At 46.0% G+C, this 24,606-nt stretch overlaps 1 protein-coding gene across 2 annotated transcripts in view; it reads left to right on the forward strand.

Moving 5' to 3' along the window:
* RRP12 (ribosomal RNA processing 12 homolog) overlaps positions 1-24,606 on the forward strand; it is a 147,915-nt gene that overhangs the window by 24,468 nt on the left and 98,841 nt on the right. For both annotated transcript variants that reach the window (XM_029610169.1, XM_029610170.1), the window contains exons 5-10: positions 4,312-4,417; positions 15,229-15,345; positions 15,550-15,688; positions 16,834-16,961; positions 17,087-17,185; positions 17,293-17,384. In XM_029610169.1, the coding sequence (XP_029466029.1) occupies positions 4,312-4,417; positions 15,229-15,345; positions 15,550-15,688; positions 16,834-16,961; positions 17,087-17,185; positions 17,293-17,384 (681 nt within the window). The remainder of the gene's footprint in view (positions 1-4,311; positions 4,418-15,228; positions 15,346-15,549; positions 15,689-16,833; positions 16,962-17,086; positions 17,186-17,292; positions 17,385-24,606) is intronic.

Here is a 24,606-nt window from a genome sequence, read left to right on the forward strand (position 1 = left end):
CCTAATAGGCTCATTGCTAGTTTAGACGCCGAAAAAACGTTTGACAATGTTCAATGGGACTATATGTTTTGGCTATTAGAAAAATATGGATTCCCACAGCCCTTTATAGCATGGATTAAACTCTTGTACACGATGCCAACCGCCTGCATAAACATAAATGGAGAGCTATCTGAACCTTTTACCCTTAAAAGAAGCACAAGACAGGGTTGTCTACTATCCCCCTTATTGTACATCCTGATGGTGGAACCGTTGGTTACCAAAATAAAAGCCACTCCATATTCATGGCTTTCATCTGGGGTCGAAAGAGTATAATAACATTTGTCTATTCGCTGATGAAATGCTGTTATTTTTAAGAAATCCCCAAGGGGAGCTCGAGTGAGGAGTGAGCGTGAGACATCAACCCATACCTGCATTCGGTGAGAGACCCTCCCTCTGGAACAGCCCGGACATCATCCGTTTAACATCTTGGGGTGTGGAACACACTTTTGGCCTGAGAGGAGGCGGCGCCGAGTGATGTCAGAGGAGTGCGTCTTCCTTAAATTTGGAGGCAGACTGCGCACCGCTGCCGTCGGCACGCTGCCTAAACCGCGCGCTCCATAAGGGGTGCGCGGCTTGGTCCGGCTTAGGCCAGTGAAGGCGCCATCCTTTTTTGACTGGGATTTGGATGGTCTCTCAGGCAAGCTCTACATCTCTTTAATTATTTCTGGGACACAGAAAAGTGAGTAAAGGATTCAATTTGTTTGACTATCTCCCCTCCTCCCGGAGCAAGGCTGCTTTTCGCGCCTTGCCTCGGGAGGAGGGGAGAAAGGACTGGCAATCCCGAGCGTAGGAATGCCCGTCCTCTCCCTCTCTCTCTTGCAACTTTTTTTTTCGCTTTTTCGATTTTTTTTTCGCTTTTGTTGCTTCGGGAGGAGGGGAGAGGACTGGGGCTGCCCCGGAGACCAGCACCAATGGATGCGGCCAGGGCAGGTGAGCGGGGGCTGGGGGAAAGTTTGCCGCCTACCCTTACCCCTGCCTCTAACGCAGGGGTAAGGGTAGGCGGTAAGCAGGTTAAACGCACGGCAAAACGGCAGGGTAAAAAAGCGATAGTCGGGGCGCGCGTTACTGGATGGTAGGGAATAGCTAATTCGATCGTTGCGTGCGGAAGGGGTTACCTGGGGATTTAAGGACGCGGTAAGAGTAGGTTAAAGGGGATTGTGGATCGCAGGAAGGGCTAACGCGGCTGGAAAGTGAGTAGAAAGCGGGTTAGGAGCGGGGTAAATGCGGCCGCACTTTACTGGATTGACCTGCCAGTTAGAGAGATTCCTGGAAGAGCGAAGGAACCGAAACGTGGAAGATTAGTACCTAATTCAAATCAATCTAAATTAATACTGGATAATAGAAATATTATACTCTGTTTTTTTTCTGTTATAAAGAGTAATTAATATTATTATATAATATGTATTGCTAAATTGCTCTATAAGCTCCCCTTTGTTTAGTACTTAGGGAACAGGTGATTTGTTATGATAGTATATTTGTTGGAACTTTGTGTATAAAATATGATGTATACCTGTTTTCTTAAAGAATATTTAATGTCAATAATTGGATAATATAAACTGGAAATCTATTAAAAAAAAAAAAAAAAGAAATCCCCATATTGCATTACCAGCTCTAATGATTCTTATCGAGCAATATGGGCAATTCGCTGGCTTGAAGATAAATTTTTCCAAATTGGAAGCCCTACCTATATCACCTTCCTTACAAGTCAAATACCTGACTTCAAATACTACACCTCCCAAGCCAGGTGAGAATCTCCAGTCTCTTACTAGACCCAAATTTGACAGTTTCGAGTCAATCTCCACTAAAGAGATTGAATCCCTTTTAAAAAGGCAGAAACCATCAAGCTATCCGGCTGATAACATCCCATCGAGACTCCTGCTTCTCATCCCAAATGTGATCTCAGGACCTCTGACCGGCATCATAAACAGCCTTCTAACGCAAGGAAGCTACCCAGACAGTCTAAAACCGCCTCACTCAAGCCCCTCCTCAAGAAACACAACTTAGATCCTAATGTACCAGCTAATTTCAGACCCATCTCTAACCTCCCATTTGTTGCCAAACTAACAGAGAAACTGGTAAACACCCAGCTTTCTGAATATCTTGAAGACCACAAGATCCTATTCCCATTGCAATATGGGTTCCGTAAATCACGCAACACGGAAACCCTTCTCATTTCACTTACTGACCATATTATCATGGGGTTGGACAAAGGACACTCCTTTCTGTTGGTCCTGTTAGACATCTCGGCGGCATTTGACACCGTCAACCATACCATCCTGCTGGATCGCCTAACAGACATCGGCATCTCCGGATCTGCCCATAACTGGTTCAAGTCCTTCCTCAGCAATAGGACTTTCAAAGTCAAAATCAACAATAAAGAGTCACCCCTAACTAAATCAACTCTTGGCGTACCTCAGGGTTCCTCCTTATCTCCTACCCTCTTTAATATTTACCTCCTCCCCCTCTGCCAATTGTTAACAGACCTCAACCTAATTCACTATTTGTACGCAGACGACGTGCAGATTCTAATACCGATAACAGAATCAATCTCAAAAGCGCTCACCCATTGGAACAACTGCCTTCTATCCATCACTAATCTACTCAACAGTTTAAACCTGGTTCTTAATGCCTCCAAGACAGAGCTGCTCCACATATCCTCAAACGAAATCAATATCTCCACACATCTCTCACATTACTTGCAAGCAGGTTAGAGACCTTGGGGTAATACTAGACAATCGTCTAAACCTTAAGAAAATGGTCAACACAACCTCCAAAGACTGTTTCTTCAGATTATAGATTCTAAAACGACTTAAACCACTCTTATTCTTCCACGACTTCAGGACAATCCTCCAAGCGCTACTGTTCGCCAAAATAGACTACTGCAGTGCCCTTTTCCTAGGCCTTCCCAAATCCACTACCAAACCACTGCAGATGTTACAAAATGCGGCTGCGAGATTGCTGACCAGTACCAGCCGCAGCGAACACATCTCTCCCATCCTCAGGAACCTACACTGGTTACCAGTTAATTTCAGAATTCTATACAAATCAATCACCGTAATTCATAAAACTATCCATCATCATCTTCAACTCGACCTGGAAATCCCATTCAAACTCCACTCCTCTAACAGACCAACTAGAGATACTCTCAAAGGCACCCTGAAATTTCCCCCTACTAAAGCTTCACGCCTCTCGATGACCAAAGACAGAGCTTTTTCGATAGCTGGCCCATCTATCTGGAATAGCATCCCTTCAAGTCTCAGAGTGGAGCCTTGCCTGTTAACTTTTAGAAAAAGACTTAAAACCTGGCTCTTTCACCAAGCCTTCACCGACCCACCAGACAATCACTAGTTGTCCTTCACGCTTACCCGTTATGATGATTATACTCACGAATGGACTCTGACTCTCCCAGGTTAAAGCACCATTAAGCTTTAACCCGTACGCCCTATGGCATCACTTCATATTTATTTCCTGCCTTATCTTCTTTCCAGCTTGTTGCAAGCTTCCAAGTTCTCTTCCCTGTTGATTGTAACTTTGACTCATTCCTACTTACTGTTTATCTTTCGTTTACTTGAATAGTTACCCCAGTTTTTTATTCTTGTTAATTGTAAACCGATCCGATATGGTTATTTACTATGAAGGTCGGTATATAAAACTGTTAAATAAAATAAATAAATAAGTGACATGGCAAGGTGTTTTTTCCCCTATCTTGTTCTAAAGGGTCCTTTAAATATCTGGACTTACGGATACCGCAAAATCTATCCAAATTATATGATATGAATATTTTAGCTATAATAGAAAATATTCGGGAGCAATTTACCTTGAACTCACCAGTTCAGTTTTTGCTGTTTCTGAGCTCAGGGTCATGGTGAAGTGACTTTTATTTACCTTTGCTTCAGCCGGCAGGCCATGTCATGGTTTTTTCTGTGCTCCTCTCCTCTGGAAGTTGTTGCAGGGAGGAGACATTCAGTTTGGTAGAAAGACCTCTCACTCCAAAGTGACTGCATAAAAATGAGGTACTGAATTCGGAAACGTGATGGACAAAGAGTTCTGTACCAACCTTAATGAATTATTGCATGGAATACCCAGTGAGGAATCTGGACCAGCTTGCTGAATGCCCTCTGTATATGCTTTTGCTATTGTGACACTGATCGCTTTGATTTTCCTTCAGTTGACAATCTGGATATGTAATCTTGGAATTCTTGTCTCCTGGTAGTGAGCTAGGCTAGTGCGAGTGTAGATTATAAATGTCTGCTTTCTGTCTCATACTGCCAGGGTGCCAAGTGCTGTGTTGATAAAGAAGTTTTCGGACACATCCAAGGCCTTCATGGACATCATGGGCACTCAGGCCAATGCTGGCTGCACCTCGGCACTCCGATGGGTATGTGATAATGGGTAAAGCACAAGGGAGCTTTAAATGCCAAAGGGAATTGAGCCTTGCTCTCCTTAACGGGTATCCTGCATGGGTGCCCAGTCCTGTCTGTCTTTCCTTGTACATTCCCAGATCAGTCCAGACTCCTGGGGTTTGCCTCCCCTCCAGCAGATGGAGACAGAGAAAGTTTTACTGACACTGCACTGCCGTCCCTCAGTATTTCTCTGTCTCCAGCAGATGTGGAGGTGCAAAGCCTGCAGTGTGACTTAAAAAAAAAAAAAAAAAAAAAAAAAAAAAAGGAAAGAACAGAAGAAGATAGATATAAAAGGATCTACTTAGGGCCTCTCAGGGGGTTGCTAGATCCTGGTGGGGTTCCCCCCTCCCCCCCCTGGTTCTTGTGGCAGGCGAGCAGGGGGTTGGGGACCCTTTATTGCTCAGTCCTTTCTTCACCGAACAGGGCTGTTTAACTGGGGGTTGCAGTTCCAGATCAGTCCAGACTCCTGGGGTTTGCCTCCCCTCCAGCAGATGGAGACAGAGAAAGTCTCCATCTGCTGGAGGGGAGGCAAACCCCTCCAGCAGATGGAGGGGTTTGCCCTAGAGGCCCTAGAGGACAGCCCTAGAGGACAGCTTGAGCCCTAGAGGACAGCCTGAGCCTGTCCTCTAGGGCTCAGGCTGCCCTAGAGGACAGCTTGAGCCTGCAGCCATTCTTCGTTTAAGGGAACTGTTTGTTTTTTTTCTTCCTCCTTAAAGTTTATTTAAAAAAAAATAAAAATGAAAAGGTCAGGAAGAGGCAGATGGGGTTTGCTGTGGGATGGCACAATTTCCCCGACTCTAAGTTGCTGGTTTTCAAGTGGCTTGGCACTAGTTGCCCCCTCCCTTTGGCAGTGTTCTCTGTGCTACCCTCGCTAAATGGCATTTGTTGACATGCCGCAAGGCTCGGCTTGTGTGGCATGCGGGGATGTGCGCATGTGCCTTTTCCACAACGGGAAATGTACCTGATGCCTCTCCAGTGGGGAGGCCTCTTTGGGAACCTCTGTGGACAGTAAACAATCGAGGCACTGGGAGACTCTCACTGGCACGGCAGTCAGTCAGGGATCCCTTCCTGTTGAGCATGGGAATGGCATCCATTTTGCCCAACTTCAGGGCTGCCAGGGGGAAGGGGATCTCCCTCCTTCGTTGTCTCCTGAGCTGGGGACCCTCTGGGTCCAGATGCGGGAGGGCCTCTCTGGGAGTGAGGATGACCTCCAGGGGGGTTCTGACACATCCTCAACTTTTTCTTCAGAATTTCTGCTATTACCCAAGGCTTATAAAGCCAGGAAGTCCCTCCTGCGCAGGGTGCATCAGGGGATGCCAGTGAGGCCTGCAAAGAGGATCAGGCCCTCGGGGGTTTCAGGGGCCATGAGAGTCTGGCGTGTTCTAGGGCCCTCTGTTCAGACGCCTCCTGCGAAGAGTTCCACTCTTCTGAAGAGTCCAGGGCGGATGAGGGATGAGTGAAAGATCCCTCTGGCTTGGATCTGTTTATGTCTGAGCAGGATCCGGATTAGGACTTGTCAAAGGCTGCGGCTGTCGATAGACATGATCCCAAGGTGGTACGGTTGTTCCACAAGGAGGAGTTGGCCCCCTTTTATTCCCATGGTCCTACAGGAGCTAGGCATAGATGACCCGTGAGAGAATTCAGAGTTGGGAGCTGTGGACCTGGTCATGCTTGGGCTTAAGGGTCCGACGAGGTCTTTTCCATTCCACCAGTCGGTCAGCGCCTTGCTATTTAGGGAGTGGGATACTCCCAAGATGGGTGTGAAGGTCACTAGGGCCATGGATAAACTATATCCTTTACCAGAGGATGTGCTCGAACTTCTGAAAGTCCTGAAGTTGGATGCTTCGGTTTTGGCGGTTACTAAGAAGACTACCATCCCAGTGGCTTTGAAGACCTTCAGGATAGAAAGCTGGAGGTGCACGTCGAAGATTTTCGAATGTCTGCCCTTGGTGTTCGAGCTGCTATGTGTAACAGTTTTATGTTGAGGGCCGGCTTACCCTGGGTACTACAGTTACAAGCGGACAGGTCCTTATCGGAATTTGAGACCAGACGGACAAGCGTCTAGAAACTGTTGTAGCGTAAGATCTTTTCAGAACTTCCTCCGGAACCATGATGTTGGCAGTTTTGGCATGGCGGCGACTCTGGTTGAGAAACTGGTCAGCTGATGTTTCGTCTAAGTCCCAGTTGGGGGCTTTGCCCTTCAAAGATTGGGCATCCAAATGGCAGATGAAATTTAATGTGGACAAGTGCAAGGTGTTGCATATAGGGAAAAATAACTCTTGCTGTAGTTACACGATGTTAGGTTCCATATTAGGAGCTACCACCCAGGAAAAAGATCTAGGCATCATAGTGGATAATACTTTAAAATCGTCAGCTCAGTGTGCTGCAGCAGTCAAAAAAGCAAACAGAATGTTATGAATTATTAGGAAGGGAATGGTTAATAAAACGGAAAAGGTCATAATGCCTCTATATTGCTTCATGGTGAGACCACACCTTGAATACTGTGTACAATTCTGGTCGCCACATCTCAAAAAAGATATAGTTGCAATGGAGAAGGTACAGAGAAGGGCAACCAAAATGATAAAGGGAATGGAACAGTTCCCCTATGAGGAAAGGCTGAAGAGGTTAGGGCTGTTCAGCTTGGAGAAGAGACGGCTGAGGGGGGGATATGATAGAGGTCTTTAAGATCATGAGAGGTTTTGAACGAGTAGATGTGACTTGGTTATTTACACTTTTGAATAATAGAAGGACTAGGGGGCATTCCATGAAGTTAGCAAGTAGAACATTTAAGACTAATCGGAGAAAATTCTTTTTCACTCAACGCACAATAAAGCTCTGGAATTTGTTGCCAGAGAATGTGGTTAGTGCAGTTAGTGTAGCTGGGTTCAAAAAAGGTTTGGATAAGTTCTTGGAGGAGAAGTCCATTAACGGCTATTAATCAAGTTTACTTAGGGAATAGCCACTGCTATTAATTGCATCAGTAGCATGGGATCTTCTTAGTGTTTGGATAATTGACAGGTTCTTGTGGCCTAGAGTTTCAATGCATGGATGAGACGATGGTGCAGGGAAGAGGGATTCAGCTTTGTAAGGAACTGGGGAAACGTTTGGGGAAAGGGGAGACTTTTCCGAAAGGATGGGCTCCACCTTAACCAGAGTGGAACCAAGCTGCTGGCACTAACTTTCAAAAAGGAGATAGAGCAGCTTTTAAACTAGAACAAGGGGGAAAGCCGACAGTCAGTCAGCAGTGCATGGTTCGAAGAAATGTATCCTTGAAGGATACTAATGAAACAAGAGAGTTAGGGCATCCCAACAGAGAGGTTCCATTAAAAGCAAACATAGTCCATGTGCCTATATGTAAACAATCACCGAAGCTAAAGGTTTCTGAATTATCCCTAACAACTGAAAAGCAGGTTGTTAATACAAACAAAAAACACACTTTGAAATGTCTGTATGCCAATGCCAGAAGTCTAAGAAGTAAGATGGGAGAGTTAGTGTATAACAGCAAATGATGAGATTGACATAATTGACATCACAGAGACTTGGTGGAAGGAGGATAACCAATAGGACAGTGCTATATCAGGGTACAAATTATATCGCAATGATAGGGAGGATCAACTTGGTGGGGGTGTGACACTTTATGTCCGGGAGGGTATAGAGTCCAACAGGATAAAGATTATACAAGAGACTAAATGCTCAGTAGAATCTATATGGATAGAAATCCCATGTGTATTGGGTAAGAGAATAGTGATAGGAGTATACTACCTTCCACTTGGACAAAATGGTCAGACAGATGATGAAATACTAAGAGAAATCAGGGAAGCTAACCAATTTGGCAGTGCAATAATAATGGGAGATTTCAGTTATCCCAATATTGACTGGGTAAATGTAACATCAGGACTTGCTTGAGACATAAAGTTCCTGGATGTAATTAATGACTGCTTCATGGAGCAATTGGTTCAGGAACCAACAAGAGAGGGAGCTATTTTAGATGTAATTCTTAGTGGAACACATGATTTGGTGAGAGAGGTAACGGTGGTGGGGCCACTTGGCAACAGTGATCATAACATGATCAAATTTAAAATAATAACTGGAAGGGGGACAATAAGTAAATCTGCAGCTCTAACACTAAACTTTCAAAAGGGAAACTTTGATAAAATGAGGAAAATAGAATAAAACTGAAAGGTGCAGCTGCAAAGGTTAAAATTGTTCAACAGGCATGGACATTGTTTAAAAATACAATCCTAGAGGCGCAGTCCATATGTATTCCACACATGAAAGGTGGAAGGAAGGCAAAACGATTACCACCATGGTTAAAAGGTGAGGTGAAAGAGGCTATTTTAGCCAAAAAAAATCCTTCAAAAATTGGAAGAAGGATCCATCTGAAGAAAATAGGATAAAACATAAGCATTGTCAAGGTAAGTGTAAAACATTGATAAGACAGGTGAAGAGAGAATTTGAAATGAAATTGGCCGTAGAGGCAAAAACTCATAATAAAAACTTTTTAAAATATATCCCAAGCAAGAAACCTGTGAGGGAGTCGGTTGGACCATTAGATGACCGAGGGGTTAAAGGGGCTCTTAGGGAAGATAAGGCCATTACAGAAAGACTAAATTAATTCTTTGCTTCTGTGTTTACTAATGAGGATGTTGGGGAGATACCAGTTCCGGAGATGGTTTTCAGGGGTGATGAGTCAGACGAACTGAACGAAATCACTGTGAACCTGGAGGATGTAGTAGGCCAGATTGACAAACTAAAGAGTAGCAAATCACCTGGACCGGATGGTATGCATCCTAGGGTACTGAAGGAGCTCAAAAATGAAATTTCTGATCTATTAGTTAAAACCTGTAACCTATCACTAAAGTCATCCATTGTACCTGAAGATTGGAGGGTGGCCAATGTAACCCCAATATTTAAAAAAGGCTCCAGGGGTGATCCGGGTAACTATAGACCAGTGAGCCCGACTTCAGTGCTGGGAAAAATAGTGGAAACTATTCTCAAGATCAAAATCATAGAGCTTATAGAAAGACATGGTTTAATGGAACACAGTCAATATGGATTTACCCAAGGGAAGTCTTGCCTAACAAATCTGCTTCATTTTTTATAAGGAGTTAATAAACATGTGGATAAAGGTGAACCGGTAGATGTTCTTTTGTGGATTACAAACTGGTTAAAAGACAGGAAACAGAGAGTAGGATTAAATGGTCAATTTTCTCAGTGGAAAAGGGTAAACAGTGGAGTGCCTCAGGGATCTGTACTTGGACTGCATATAGGGAAAAATAACCCTTGCTGTAGTTACATGATGTTAGGTTCAATATTAGGAGCTACCACCCAGGAAAAAGATCTAGGCATCATAGTGAATAAAACTTTAAAATCATTGCTTAGTCTGCTGCAGCAGCCAAAAAAAAACAAGCAGAATGTTAGGAATTATTATGAAAGGAATGGTGAATAAAATGGAAAAATTAATAATGCCTCTATATCGCTCCATGGTGAAACCGCACCTTTAATACTGTGTACAATTCTGGTCGCCGCATCTCAAAAAAGATATAGTTGTGATGGAGAAGGTACAGAGAAGGGCAACCAAAATGATAAAGGGGATGGAACAGCTCCCCTATTAGGAAAGGTTGAAGAGGTTAGGACTGTTCAGCTTGGAGAAGAGACTGTTGAGGTGGGATGGATATTATAGAGGTGTTTAAGATCATGAGAGGTCTTGAACGAGTAGATGTGAATTGGTTATTTACACTTTCGAATAATAAAAGGACTAGGGGGCATTCTATGAAGTTAGCTAGTAGCACATTTAAGACTAATCGGACAAAATTCTTTTTCACTCAACACACAAAGCTCTAGAGTATGTGGTTAGTGCAGTTAGTGTAGCTGGGTTCAAAAAAGGTTTGGATAAGTTCTTGGAGGAGAAGTCCATTAACGGCTATTAATCAAGTTTACTTAGGGAATAGCCACTGCTATTAATTGCATCAGTAGCATGGGATCTTCTTAGTGTTTGGGTAATTTTCAGGTTCTTGTGGCCTGGTTTGGCCTCTTTTGGAAACAGGATGCTGGGCTTGATGGACCCTTGGTCTGATCCAGCATGGCAATTTCTTAAGTAAGAGATGATTAAGTTTCTCGGGGAGAATAAGGTCCATAAACTGCCAAAAGATAAACCAAAGGCGAAAGGCTTTCTTCCTTCCCGTTCCCGCTTCGGAGCTAATCAAAGGTTTCAGACCATGAGGGTGTTGGGGAGTTCTCAGAGGCAGTCCTCCGGCATACAACAGTCCTGGACCCAGTCCTTTCGAGTGTATAGATCGAGCAGAGGTGGCTCTTCCATCATAAGAACATAAGAAATTACTATATTGGGTCAGACCAAGGGTCCATCAAGCCCAGCATCCTGTCTCTATCATTGGCAATCCAGGCTACAAGTACCCACCCCTCCCATCAACATGTGCATAGTTTTTAACTCATATGTGTTAATGCTATACTCTTAACACTCTCATTATGTTCTGACTGACTTGTTTAATTATTTTTCTGTTAACTATATATGCTACGCTATATAATCACACTGTTTCTTGTAAACCGATATGATGTGCAAACCGTTATCGGTATATAAAAGCTCTTAAATAAGTACCTGGCAAGTACCCCAAAAACTAAGTATGTCCCATGCTACTGATGCCAGTAATAGCAGTGGCTATTTTCTAAGTCAACTTGATCAATAGCAGGTAATGGACTTCTCCAAGAACTTATCCAAACCTTTTTTAAACCAAGCTACATTAACTGAACTAACCACATTCCCTGGCAACAAATTCCAGAGTTTAATTATGTGTTGAGAGAAAAACAACTTTCTCAGATTAGTCTTAAATGTGCTACGTGCTATCTTCATGGAATGCCCTCTAGTCCTATTATCCGAAAGAGTAAATAACTGATTCACATTTACCCGTTCTAGACCTCTCTTGATTTTAAACACCTCTATCGTATCCCCCCTCAGCCATCTCTTCTCCAAGCTTGAACAGCCCTAACCTCTTTAGTCTTTCCTCATAGGGGAGCTGTAGCATCCCCTTTATCATTTTGCTCGCCCTTCTCTGTACCTTCTCCATCGCAACTGCTATCTTTTTTTGAGATGTGGCGACCAGAACTGTACACACTATTCAAGGTGCGGTCTCACCATGGAGCGATACAGAGGCATTATGACATTTTCAGTTTTATTCACTTTCCCCTCCTAATAATTCCTAACATTATTTGCTTTTTTTGACTGCCACAGCACACTAAGTCGACAATTTCAATGTGGCGGTGGAACCAAACCCGCGCAGTGAAACTAGGCTGGTTCACTCTTCCATTCCAGTAATAGGGGACCGGCTGGTTCTGTTCTTTGAGGAGTGGCCAAGATCATGTCCAACCAGTGGGTCCTCGGCGTGATAAGTCAAGGCTATGCTTTAGAATTTGCTCGGCTGTTAGGAGATCGGTTCCTCGTCTCCCCTGACGGTGCGGGAAACCATTGCTCCTCTTCTCACGCTTGGTGCCATCATGCCTGTCCCCCTGGGAGAGCGAGGGTTGGGTCGCTATTCCATTTATTTCATAGTCCCCAAGAAGGGCACATTCTGTCCCATTCTAGATTTAAAAAAGATGAATGTCGGGCTAAAGGTTCGAATGTAAGGAAACCTTACATTCGATGATTGCCTCTGCACAAAGGAGGGTATCTGACGTCTCTGGATTTGACCGAGGTCTACTTGCACATCGTAATCTGACCTGATATCAGAGATATCTGAGATTCATGATTCTGGGTGACCATTTTCAGTTTTACGCCCTGCCTTTCGGTCTGGCGACGGCGCCCAGGACCTTTGCCAGGTGATGTCGTGGTGATGGCAGCGCTCTGGAGGGATGGTGACCTAGTCCACCCTTACTTGGACGACTAGTTGATTCGGGCCAAGTTGGAGATCCTTTGTCGGAAGGCAGTGGATGTAGTCCTCGACAGATTGCGCTTCCTGGGTTGGATAGTCAATCTGAGCAAAGGTCATCTTGTTCCTTCCCAGGATTTGGAATTCTTGGGGACACATTTCAATACCAAAGTGGGGAGGGTTTTCCTCACAGAAGATCTGATTTCCAAGTTGTAGATGCAAGTTCACAGATTACTGCAAAAGCAAGCACCAAGGGTATGGGATTACTTGCATGTTCCCGGGTCTATGGCTTCCACCTTGGAGTTGGTTCCATGGGCATTTGCTCATATGAGGCTTCTGCAGTCAGTGTTGCTATCCCACTGGGATCTGTTGTCAGAGCAGGTTCAGATTCTGCTTCCCCTTATGGAGTTTGCTCCATCAAGTCTCTCTTGGTGGATTATGCCGGACAAACTAAGGCAGGGTGTGGACTTGGAAATCCCGACCTGGACGATTGTCACCAGCAATGCCAGTCTCTCCGCATGGGGAGTGGTGTGTCGTAACCAGTCTATGCAAGGCCAGTGGTCTGTGGAGGAAGCCTCATGGTCCATCAGTCTCTTGGATATGAGAACTCTTCGCTTAGCCCTGCAGGCTTTTCTGCCCCTGGTGAGGGGAGAGCCGGTGAGGGTCTTGTCGGACAATGCGCCAATGGTAGCATACATCAGTCGACAGGGGGGCACCAAGAGCCTGGCAGTGGCTCAGGAAGCCCGAGAGTTAATTGGTTGGGCAGAACAACCTGGAGTGGCTGGCAGCCTCCACTTAGCGGGCAAGGACAGTGTGCAAGCAGATTTTCTTAGCTGGCATCAGCTAGATCCTGGAGAGTGGGAGCTGTGGGAGGAAGCAGTATACCTCATCCATTGAAGGTGGGGTACACTGTACATGGATCTAATGGCGACGTTTCACAATGCCAAAGCTCCACGATTCTTCAGTCCGCGAAGAGAAAGAGGAGGAGTGGCTGCCTTAGTTCTGCTTTGGCCGACAAGGGGTCCTTCTGTCATGTTTCCGCCTTGGCTGTTGGTCGGCAAGGTCTTGTGTCACATAGAAGTGGCCCAGGCTTCTGTGGTTTGTGAACTTGGTCAACCTAGCAGTGGACGGTCCGTTGCGGTATGCGCATCTGCCCAATCTGCTGTGCCAGGGACCAGTTTTGTTTGGATCAAGCAGATCGCTTTTGTCTAGTGGCTTAGCTTTTGAGAGGGAGCGATTAAGGAATAAAGGTTACTCTGAAGGGGGTCATCGGTACCCTCTTGTAGTCTAGAAAGACTTTCACGTCTTTGGCATATGTGAGAGTTTGGAAAGTGTTTAAGTCTTGGTGTATGGTGCAGAAGGTGGATTCTCGAGCCTCAGTGGTTGATGTTTTAGCTTTCCTGCAGGAGGGTTTGGTTAAAGGTCTGTCCTTTAATTCCCTCAGAGTTCAGGTGGTTACTTTAGGCCGTCTTTGTCGCAAGGTTCGGGGAGTTTCTCTGGCGGCACATCCGGATGTTGTGCGTTTTCTTCAGGGGGCTAAGTATTTGCGTTCTCTGGTTCGGAGATCTTGCCTGACCTGGAATCTTAAGGACCTTAAGAGCATGTGCACACCTCCGTTCAAGCCCCTGAAGCGAGCTACTATGAAAGATCTCACTTTGAAGATGGCTTTCTTGTTGGCAATTTGTTCGGCTCGTCGAATCTCTGAACTTCAGGCCTTATGTAGAGAGCCCTTTTTTGAGAATTTCAGATGCGGGAATTTCCTTGAGAACGGTTCTGCTTTTTTTGCTGAAGGTGATTTCCTCATTCCACTTAAATCAGTCGGTGGAACTTCTGTCCTTCCTGATATTAGATCTTGCAATGCCTCATGCTAAAGAATTCCGACAGTTAGATGTGAGGCATGCTTTGTTGCACTACCTGAAGGTTACGAACAGCTAGCGCTTGTCAGATCATCTTTTTGTGCTGTGGAGTGGAGCCAAGAAGGGTCATAAGTCTTCATGAGCTACCATTGCGCATTGGTTGAATGAGGTTATTAGCTCTGTGTCTATCTGTCAAGATCGTCCTATTCCGGAGGGACTAAGGGCGTATTCTACTCATTCTCTGACTGCCTCTTGGGCCGAGTGTCAACAAGTTTTGCCACAGGAGATCTGTAGAGCGGCTACTTGGAAATTGTTGCACACTTTTGCCAGGCATTACCTCTTAGATGTCCAGGCCCCAGAGATCATGGGCTTTGGCGAAAGTGTGTTTTGAGCGGGACTCTCACATTCCCACCCTGTTTAGGGAAGCTTTGGTACATCCCAGGAGTCTGGATTGATATGGGTACATACAGGGAAAGGAAAATTGGTTCTTACCTGCTAATTTCATTCCTGTAGTACCACAGATCAGTCCACAGTTCTCGCCCTCTAGTAAAAAAAAAGGGGGAATTGGAGTGTCCACTCGATCTGTTGTGATTTCTCTGAAGAATGGCACAGGTTTATTGTTAGTCCTACACAGAATTCTGTGGACGCATTTGGTGTTATCAGGTTTCCTCTTCCCACTGCTCGTTTGGGGGAGATTTAGTTAATTAAGAGGTTGCCTTTGTTTTTTCATCTGGCTTTGGTACAGGTCAATACTGAGGGACTACAGGTGGCACACTAGATTATGTGGCACTATCAGTAAAACTTTCTCTGTCTCCATCTGCTGGAGGGGAGGCAAAATCCAGGGTTCTGGACTGATCTGTGGTACTACAGGAACAAAAATTAGCAGGTAAGAACCAATTTTCCTCTTTCTCTCAGAAAAGCACCACAGCCCAGTCCACTCAAACCACTTCAGAATGAGCTCTGTTCCAGTGAAGATCTGATTAAGGTTGCAGCTTGGATAGTGAGATTGTTGTAAACATAGAATTAAGTCCCCTTTCCTTTCTGTGTCAGGTCCTGTCTTGTTTGGCGATCTTGCTGCGGAAACAGGACCTGACAGTATGGAGTTACCCCTCAACTCTACAGATTTATCACGGGCTGCTCAGCTTCACTGTCCACACCAAACCAAAGGTGAGTATTCTAGATGAGAAGGGGAAGAAGGACAGCTATTCCTTTTTATTTATTTGTTTTCAAGTTATCTAGCTATATAGATAGATATATAACCTTTTTGGAACATTGATGTGCCCTATGAGCTTTCGCTATCCAGGGTGTTAGGTTCTTGGAAGGGTGTATTCATTCTGTTTGCATTTGGGTACATTATATATTTTCATTTAGGTTCGTAAGGCAGCCCAAGTCGGTGTGTGCTCCATCTTAAAAGGAAGCGACTTCATGTTTGGAGATGCTGCTCCCCCCTGCCATCCTGCTGCGCAATCCACAGCAAAGTTCTGTATTCAGGAAATCGAGAAGTTTGGAGGTATGGAGAACAGGGACTGCCCCTTGTCTGGAAGTACAAAAGATCAGCAGGTTCCCCTTCGCGCGCGGTGCATCAGCCGAATGAGACTGTGCTCTCCCCTTTTTATCCCATGTAGCTTCTGTAGTGGGTACTGAATGCCTTCGGTTACCTTAGCCGACTCCTGCCATTTCCCTTCCAAGTTTTGCTCTGCTGTCTTTAATGCTGTGAAACCACACAAGTTAGTTTCTGATGGCTTCCTGCGGCAGCAAAGTGACCAAATCTGCTGTGGCTCGTCTTCCTTCTGAAGTTTAGATGATCCTCTCAGTTTCTGTACCTGGGAAGCCGTCGCTGTTTTCTAGCTGGAACGTCAGTTTTACACTGCTAGCAATGCGCACTGAAATTTTCAAAACAGTCTGCAAAGGTCCCCAGGCTTTACCCAGTATTCTTTTTCAAAACTAACTTTGCTTTGAAAATCCTTGGATAAGTGACTGAGTATGCACACACCATTCACTTGCAGAAAAGTTACACCACCTCTTCGGAGAGCATAACAAGACATGCTTTATTTTTTTAAAAAAAAAACAAAAAGCATATGCGTAACTCCCTCAGCATGCGTGACTGGGTCCTGTGTCTGCTTTTTGTATGTGCTCAGATCTGGGCTATTTTGGTACAGCCACTTAGTGCATAAAATTGTTTTTTTTCACGTGTAAATGGCTTTTGAAAATGATCCCATTAAGGCTATAATTTTAAGATTGGCTGCGTAAGTGCAAAGTCTGTGGGTGCTTTTGCGGACTGTGCACTGATTTTCCGAGAGAAAATATGTACTTTGTTTCCGTGTTTGCACCTGCCAAGTTGTGTGATTTCTGTTGCTGGCAAAAACTGCCTGTGAATTTTTGCAACTCCAAAAGTACGTGCATAGTTCTGAACCCCTCCCCAGTCCTGTTTCCAGTAACGCCTCCCCCTGCTGTGGATAAAAGTGTGTGTACAGTGGACAGGTTGTAGCAAGTTTCCAAAAGCCAATTTCTTGTGGAAACAAAATTGACCCTCTGAAAGGATCGTTTGTTGGGGAAAACATAACGGACTGAAGATGAAAATAGCACGTTTGAATTCAGATTCGGATAAATGCACGGCCTTTTGTTTTATGCTCCTTGTGTATTTTTGGAAATTAGGCAGTAAAGAAGCTACCACGACCCTTCATGTTTTGACGCTGCTGAAGGACCTGCTGCCCTGCTTCCCTGTCGTGGTGGTGAAGTCCTGCTGCGAGACCCTGCTTAGGGTCATGACCCTCAGCCACGTGGTGAGAACAGGAATATTTTTCTTCCTACCCATCTTGGGAGTTTTTCTTAGTGCCCATTGATTTATACTGTATTGGAAAGTTCATTTTTCGTGATTTAAAAGTGCTCTTGCCTTTCCTGTTTTCAGCTGATAACTGCGTGTGCCATGCAGGCATTCCATGGCCTCTTTAATTCCAAGCCAAGCCCATCTGCGCTGACTGCTGAACTCAACGCACAGATCATCACGGTGAGTTTCTGAGGTGGATTATCTTTCCTAGGCTTTGCCTTTTGAGAATTTTATTTTTTTTTCTTTCCTCTGGATCCTCACTGTTTCACATTCCTTTGCTTTTGTAGGCCTTGTATGATTACCTCCCCAGTGAGAATGACCTGCAGCCGTTGCTAGCCTGGCTCGCCGTCATGGAGAAAGCACATATCAACTTGTCCAGGTAATGAGAGAGATGTTCACACTGCTTATTCCATTTTCCCATCCATTTGTTGATCCTTCACAGGTGTGAGATCCTGGGAGGTAACTTGAGTTCTCTGTACGTACCCGGATCAGTCCAGACGGTGGGTTATGTCTGCCATCCAGCAAGATGGAGTCAGACAAAGCTTCGGAGGGTGCTGCCTTATAAACCAGTGCACCCTCTCCAATCCTCAGTATCTTTCTGACTCCAGCAGATAGGAGCAGGGGAACCTCTGATTCCCCAGTATATTGAGAGAGAACTTGATTTCTAACCTTTCTACTTTTAAGCTTCTTCCTTTCTTAGATGGATCAAGTACTTCCACTTAAAAAAAAAAAATAAAATATATATTTTGCTTATAACTTGCAGACCTGTTTTTTTTTTTTTCTCACTGTCTTTCCTTACTCTGGGTTTGGCTGTACTGCGGTAAGTTTTGTACTTGCCTTGTTTTTACAGGTATAGTCTCTAATTCTGCTCTACTAGGGGTGCATGTTGGAGGTTCCTGCGTCCCGACTCATGTCCCGACCCGCTGCCCTGAGAAGCGCATTCCTTGGGGCTGCTGGCCACAGAGAAGTTACATTCCTCTGTGATGCCTGCGAATTGCATCGGGTCGGTGTGAGATAGCAAGCGGAGGTTTTTTCCCGCTGCCTGCGGCACTGCCTGTTCAATTTTGCCTCCCTCGGGCCCGCCTCCATTTTCCATGGACTTTGTGCTCCTAATGCATAATGCCTATCTGGCCAGGATGTCCCAGCCTCCGGATGAGACACCAGGGCCCTCCCCCCACCCCCCAAAGCACCCAGGACAGCTGATCCTCCTCCCGTGGGAGTTCCCCAGGAAGTTGAGAGCTTAGGGGTGGGGGTACCTGGGGCCCCTCAGGGGGTCCTCCAGGATACTTTTGGTACCCCCTTCTACGGGGGGGTGGGGGGGGGATTTTATTCCGGACCCTGACCTAGATGATCCCCTGCTTACTTCTCAGATGGAAGGGGATGATCCTAGAGTGCTGCGGATATTCCAGAGAGAAGAGTTGGACACCCTGTTAAACGAGCTTGGCCCCACAGCATGGGACTACCTCCAAGTCCTCGGCCTCATGGCATCCACACTGGAAGTAGTGCCATGGGCAAGAGCTCACATGAGACCCCTACTGCGCTCCCTGCTATCAAGATGGAGTCTGCTGTCCTGGAACTATACAGTTCGCCTCCAGCTCCCGGACAAAGTCAAGACCCAGCTTCGATGGTGGCTACAGGAAGACCACATGAGCAAGGGAGTGAGGCTATCTTCACCGACCTGGATTGTGCTCACCACAAATGCCAGCCTACAAGGATGGGGAGCCCATTGCCAGGAGCTGACCGCACAGGGGCAATGAGACAAAGAAGAGTCGGGATGGAACATCAACCGACTAGAAGCACGAGCAGTCAGACTAGCCTGTCTACGGTTCAACCACAGACTCCGGGACAATGTCGGACAACGCCACAACAGTGGCCTACATCAGCCAACAGGGGTGTCTGGAGATAGACCCCCTAATGACGTGGGCGGAAGCGAACCTTCAAGACATCTTGGCCGCACACATTGCGGGGAAAGACAACGTCGCTGTGGATTTCCTCAGCAGAGAAAGTCTGGACCCAGGAGAATGGAGACTGTCGGCCACAGCTTTCCAGTTGATAGTAAACCATTGGGGAACATCAACCATGGACCTCCTGGCAAACCATTCCAATGCCCAAGTGCCTACCTTTTTCAGCCTCAGGCGGAAACCTCAGTCCTAGGGGATCGATGCCCTGGTTCCTGGCCACAGGAAACGCTACTATGCACATTCCCGCCGTGGCCCCTATTGGGCGGAATCATCCGCAAGATAGAACACCACTAGAGGCCAGTAATTCTAGTGGCCCCGGACTGGCCAAGAAGCCCGTGGTATGCAGACATGCGAAGGCTACTGACAGAGAGCCCTCTCCCTCTACCTCCACACAGGGATCTGCTCCAACAAGGGCCAATACTTCACGAAGACCCGGCTCGATTCTCTCTTACTGTCTGGCCATTGAGAGGACTCGCCTGAGGAAGAGCGGATACTTGGGGGCAGTAATTGACACCCTATTTCGAGCATGCAAGTTCTCCACATCTCTAACATACATAAGGATTTGGAGAATATTCGAATCCTGGTGTGAGGACCTCGACATCACCCCACGGTCCGTCAAAATTCCCACGATCTTGGAATTCCTGCAGAACGGCTTACAGAAGGGATAGTCCGTCAATTTCATCGAGTTTCAGATGACCGTGTTGTCATGCTACACAAACAAGAGTGAGAGCAGCAGCCTAGCTTCTCACCTGGACGTCTCTCGCTTCCTGAAAGGAGTCAAGCAGATCTGACCACCCCTAAAGTTGCCGGTGCCTCTATGGAACCTCAGCCTAGTCCTAGACTTCTTAGCAGGAGCTACCTTCAGACCCCTCTATGGTCTGTCCCTCAGACTACTAACATTGAATACGGCCTTCCTGGTGGCAGTCTGTTCGGCCCGTCGCATTTCAGAGCTCCAGGCACTGTCCTATCGGGAACCTTTTCTCAGACTTACTCCGAAAGCCATTCAGTTACGCAGGGTCCCATCATTCCTTCCCAAAGTGGTCTCTCACTTCCATCTCAACCAAACCATCTCACTACCATCGCCAGATGAGCATAAGAACTCTGATGATTCTCGCCGCCTATGCCACCTCAACGTCAGCAGACTTTTGGTCCAATACCTGGAAAGATCCTTCACAGCAGGAAAAAAAAAGGGGAAGCGTCCTCGCGGGCAACCATAGCCTGCTGGATCAAAGAAGTTATCAAGACGGCCTACGTAAAAGCAGGCAAGCCACCACCGTTACAAGTCAAGGCCCATTCCACTAGAGCCCAGGCAGTGTCCTGGGCGGAAACCAAGATGCTGTTGCCTGCCGAGATCTGTCGGGCAGCGATGTCGTCCTCCATCCACACCTTCTCTAGGTTCTATTGCCTGGATGTTCAGGCTCAAGAGGACACAGCATTCGCAAGGGCAGTACTAAATGGGCCACAGACAGCCTCCCACCCGGTTCGGGAGCAGCTTTTATACATCCCATTTTGAGTCCATCTGCTACACGCTAGGAAATAGAGAAATTACTTAACTGATAATTTCGTTTTCCTTAGTGTAGACAGATGGACTCAGTATCCCACCCACGGCTGCTTTCAATCATGGAATCCGAGATACTCACGGGTAAGCCAAGCTTTATTTCCTATTAGGACACTCATCCTACCGGGTGTCGGTTTCTCGGTTGAGGGCACTGGCGGTCTCCAGCTATATCCAACTCAACCGGTTCAAGTTAATCAAGTTAACCAAGTTATATAGTTAATCAAGTTATCCAAGGTTTTTCAAGTTATCCAGTCACACATATATCCACAATTGCTTTTCGAGGAGAATACTGAAGAGCTGCACTTCCTGCAGGGGTATATGTACTAGGACTGACGTCGGATTGAAATCTGATCCGTCTCCAACTGCTGTCAGGAGTACACTATACCCAGTTGTTCTGAGTCCATCTGTCTACACTAAGGAAAACGAAATTATCAGATAAGTAATTTCTCCATTGTGCAACAGACGCTTGACAGACTCCTGGCCCTCGGAGCGATCCTCCCAGTGCCGCCCACGGATGTGGGGTCCGGCCATTATTCAGTCTACTTTGTGGTTCCCAAGAAGGAGGGATCCTTCCGCCCAATTTTGGATCTCAAATTGGTCAACAGGTCGCTCAAGGTCCCACACTTCAGGATGGAGACCTTGCGCTCTGTGATTGCTGCAGTACATCAGGGAGAATTTCTCGCCTCCCTGGATCTGACAGAGGCTTATCTTCACATTCCCATCCTCAGAGCGCATCAGCGCTTCCTCTGATTCAAAAATACTGGGTCAGCATTTTCAGTTTCAAGCTCTACCTTTTGGCCTGGCGACCGCCTCCCCGGACATTCACGAAGGTAATGGTAGTGATTGCGGCAGCTCTCCACCAAGAGGGAATTCTGGTTCACCCATACCTGGACGACTGGCTCATTTGAGCAAAGACCTTAAGTCAGTGTCACCAGGCAGTCTGGGATGATTTGCACATTCTGGACTCTATGGCTTCGACCCTGGAGTTAGTGCTGTGGACATTTGCACATGTGAGGCCCCTGCAGAGAGCTCTGTTGTCTGGATGGAATCTGCTGTCAGAGGAGTTTCACCTTCCTTTTCCGCTTGAGGACATTGGCAGGGACACGTTTATCGTGGTGACTTCTGAGTTTGTTTGGCTCGTGGTGTGGAGCTGGAATTTGCATCCACCAGTAAGGAAAGTTTGTCCATCCTGGAATCTTAATCTCATCTTCAGAGGTTTGTGTGAAGCAATGTTTGAACTGCTCAGGAGAGTGACTTAAAGATTTGACTCTTAAGGTCATTTTTCTAGTAGCCATATGTTCCACTAGGAGGATTTCGGAGTTACAGGCTTTGTCTTGCCGTGATGCATTCCTGCAGATTTCGGACTCCTTTTTGCAGACGGTTCCTTCCTTTTTGCCTAAGTTGGTATCTGCATTTAACGTGAATCAGATGGTGGAGATTCCAGCTTTTCCTGTGTCTGATTCCTCAGCTCCTCTTGCGAGAGAACTTAAATGTTTAGACATGCAAAGAGCATTGTTGCGATATCTTAAGGTAACACATGACTTTCGGAGGTCAGATCACCTCTTTGTTTTGTGAAGTGGCTCGAAAAGAGGTTCTCGTGCATCTAAGGCTACTATTACGCGGTGGCTCAAGGAGACAATTCGTTCGACATACATAGCGAAGGGTCATCGGTACCTGTAGGTTTGTGAGCCCTTTCTACGCGCTCTCAGGTGGCCTCATGGGTGGAGTCTCAGCTGGTTTCGCCACAGGAAATTTGCAGGGCTGCGACTTGGGAAGTTGCTGCATACTTTCGCAAGACATTATTTGGATGTGGGGGGTTCGGAGTCCCGGTCCTTTGGCGAGAGTGTTTTGCGAGCGGGACTTTCCAAGTCTCACCCTAAGTATGGAGCTTTGGTACATCCCAGGAGTCTGGACTGATCTGGGTATGTAGAGGGAAAGGAAAATCGGTTCTTACCTTGCTAATTTTCATTCCTCACAGATCAGTCTAGAAACCTGCACAATGTGTTGAGGTGGAGAGTCATCCGCTCATTCTAGGTTCTAGGTATGGAATACAGACTTGTTTAACAAATAAATACATAAAAAGGAGTTAATGGAAAATTTTGTCAGTTGTTTTATCGTTTGCTGTTTTAATCTTGGGTAAAGATGGACTGAGGAACTGCAGGTGGGCACACAGGGTTATGTACAGGGGCAGATTGCAAGAAAATATCAGCCCAGGGGATTTTTTTTCAAAACTAGCCCATGGCGAATATGTCTGACTTCCTTGTGCTTTCCATGCGGTGTGTGTTTCAACAGTTCCCAAAAGCATGACAAACTAACCCTTCAGAGGGTACATCATGTAACCTGGAGCCTGACAGAACTAAAGCAAAATGTCTTCAACATACATTTCACATCTTTTCCTAAATAACTAAGTAATGGAGCGCACCCAAGACCAAGGGTGAGCAAGCACAGCTGCAGGCCCACTTCCGTTCATGTAATCAGTTGGGCCCCCTCTCCGCAAATGTGATTTCATCTCATATATATACATATATATCCTGGATTCCTAATCTTGTATTAAAGTCTCTTGCCAACCAATCCGCTCTTGAATCAGTTGCCAAGTATTGAGACAACACACTGCTAGCCAGTGTCAGATAGAAACACTCATAGTCTCTGACAAAAAAAAACACCCACATACACTCTTTCAAACACCCACTTTGTGCTTGAGAAAGTGTATGGGAGTCTTTCTCTGACACAGACACCCAATACACATTCTGTGTGTGTGTGTGTATGTCTTTCTGTGTTAGAGGAAAAAAAAAGATACCCCCAAGCATATACTCAGATACAAAGGGTCTCTGACACATACCGTCTCCCTGACACACACACACACACACACACACTCACTCACACACACACACACGTTCCCTCACACACGCCTGCTGACACATTCGTACTAATACACATGCCTGCTCCTATGCATCCTTGCTGGCACACTCTCGCCCACACACGTGCATGTTCACTCGCACATGCTGCCACACATAAATATGCACGCTCCTTTGCACAGATGGCTCTCACGCTCCCACATGCAAATACACGCTCACTGACACTCACTCTTTTCTCCAACCTCCTCTGAATGTATTAAAAAAAAAAAACCAAACCAAACTTTTGCTTACATTGGTGGTCAGGAAGAATCCAGACAGATATATCTGCTGATGATGCTGGTGTGGGAAGAGGTGGTCAGGAAGGCACCGATGTGTGGGGAGGGGAGTGCTATAATTTTTTTGCGGTCCTAACATAAGGTGGGGGGCTGGCAGGCGGCAGAGCTCAAGGAGAGGCCTTTAGCTGGTTGATAAGCAGCAGGCAGTCTGCCTGCTGCCTTCCGTGACAGAGACATTGGCAGGATGCCAGGACTAGAGTGAAAAGAGGCGGCAGGAATGTTTCCCGCCTCCGCAATGATGAGGGGAGGAGGGGATCAGTTCCTTACTGCATAGAGGGTGTCGTGAAGGGGGGAGGAGGCAAGATAGGAAAATGGAGCTGTGGTGGGGAGCCAGAGAAACAAAAGGCAGACCCATGGAGTTGCGAGGAAAAAGAACTTTCTCCTATTAGTTTTAAATGTGCCCCATGCTAACTTCATGGAGTGCCCCCTAGTCTTTCTACTATCCAAAAGAGTAAATAACCGATTCACATCTACACGTTCTAGACCTCTCATGATTTTAAACACCTCTATCATATCCCCCCAGAGCCATCTCTTCTCCAAGCTGATAAGTCCTAACCTCTTTAGTCTTTCCTCATAGGGGAGCTGTTCCATTCCCCTTATCATTTTGGTAGCCCTTCTCTGTACCTTCTCCATCGCAATTATATCTTTTTTGAGATGCGGTGACCAGAATTGTACACAGTATTCAAGGTGCGGTCTCACCATGGAGCGATACAGAGGCATTATGACATTTTCCGTTTTACTCACCATTCCCTTTCTAATAATTCCCAACATTCTGTTTGCTTTTTTGACTGCCGCAGCACACTGAACTGACGATTTCAATGTGTTATCCACTATTACGCCTAGATCTCTTTTTTGGGTGGTAGCACCTAATATGTAACCTAACATTGTGTAA

The sequence above is a fragment of the Rhinatrema bivittatum genome, chromosome 7 (genome assembly GCF_901001135.1).
Source record: "Rhinatrema bivittatum chromosome 7, aRhiBiv1.1, whole genome shotgun sequence".
Lineage (NCBI taxonomy): Eukaryota > Metazoa > Chordata > Amphibia > Gymnophiona > Rhinatrematidae > Rhinatrema > Rhinatrema bivittatum.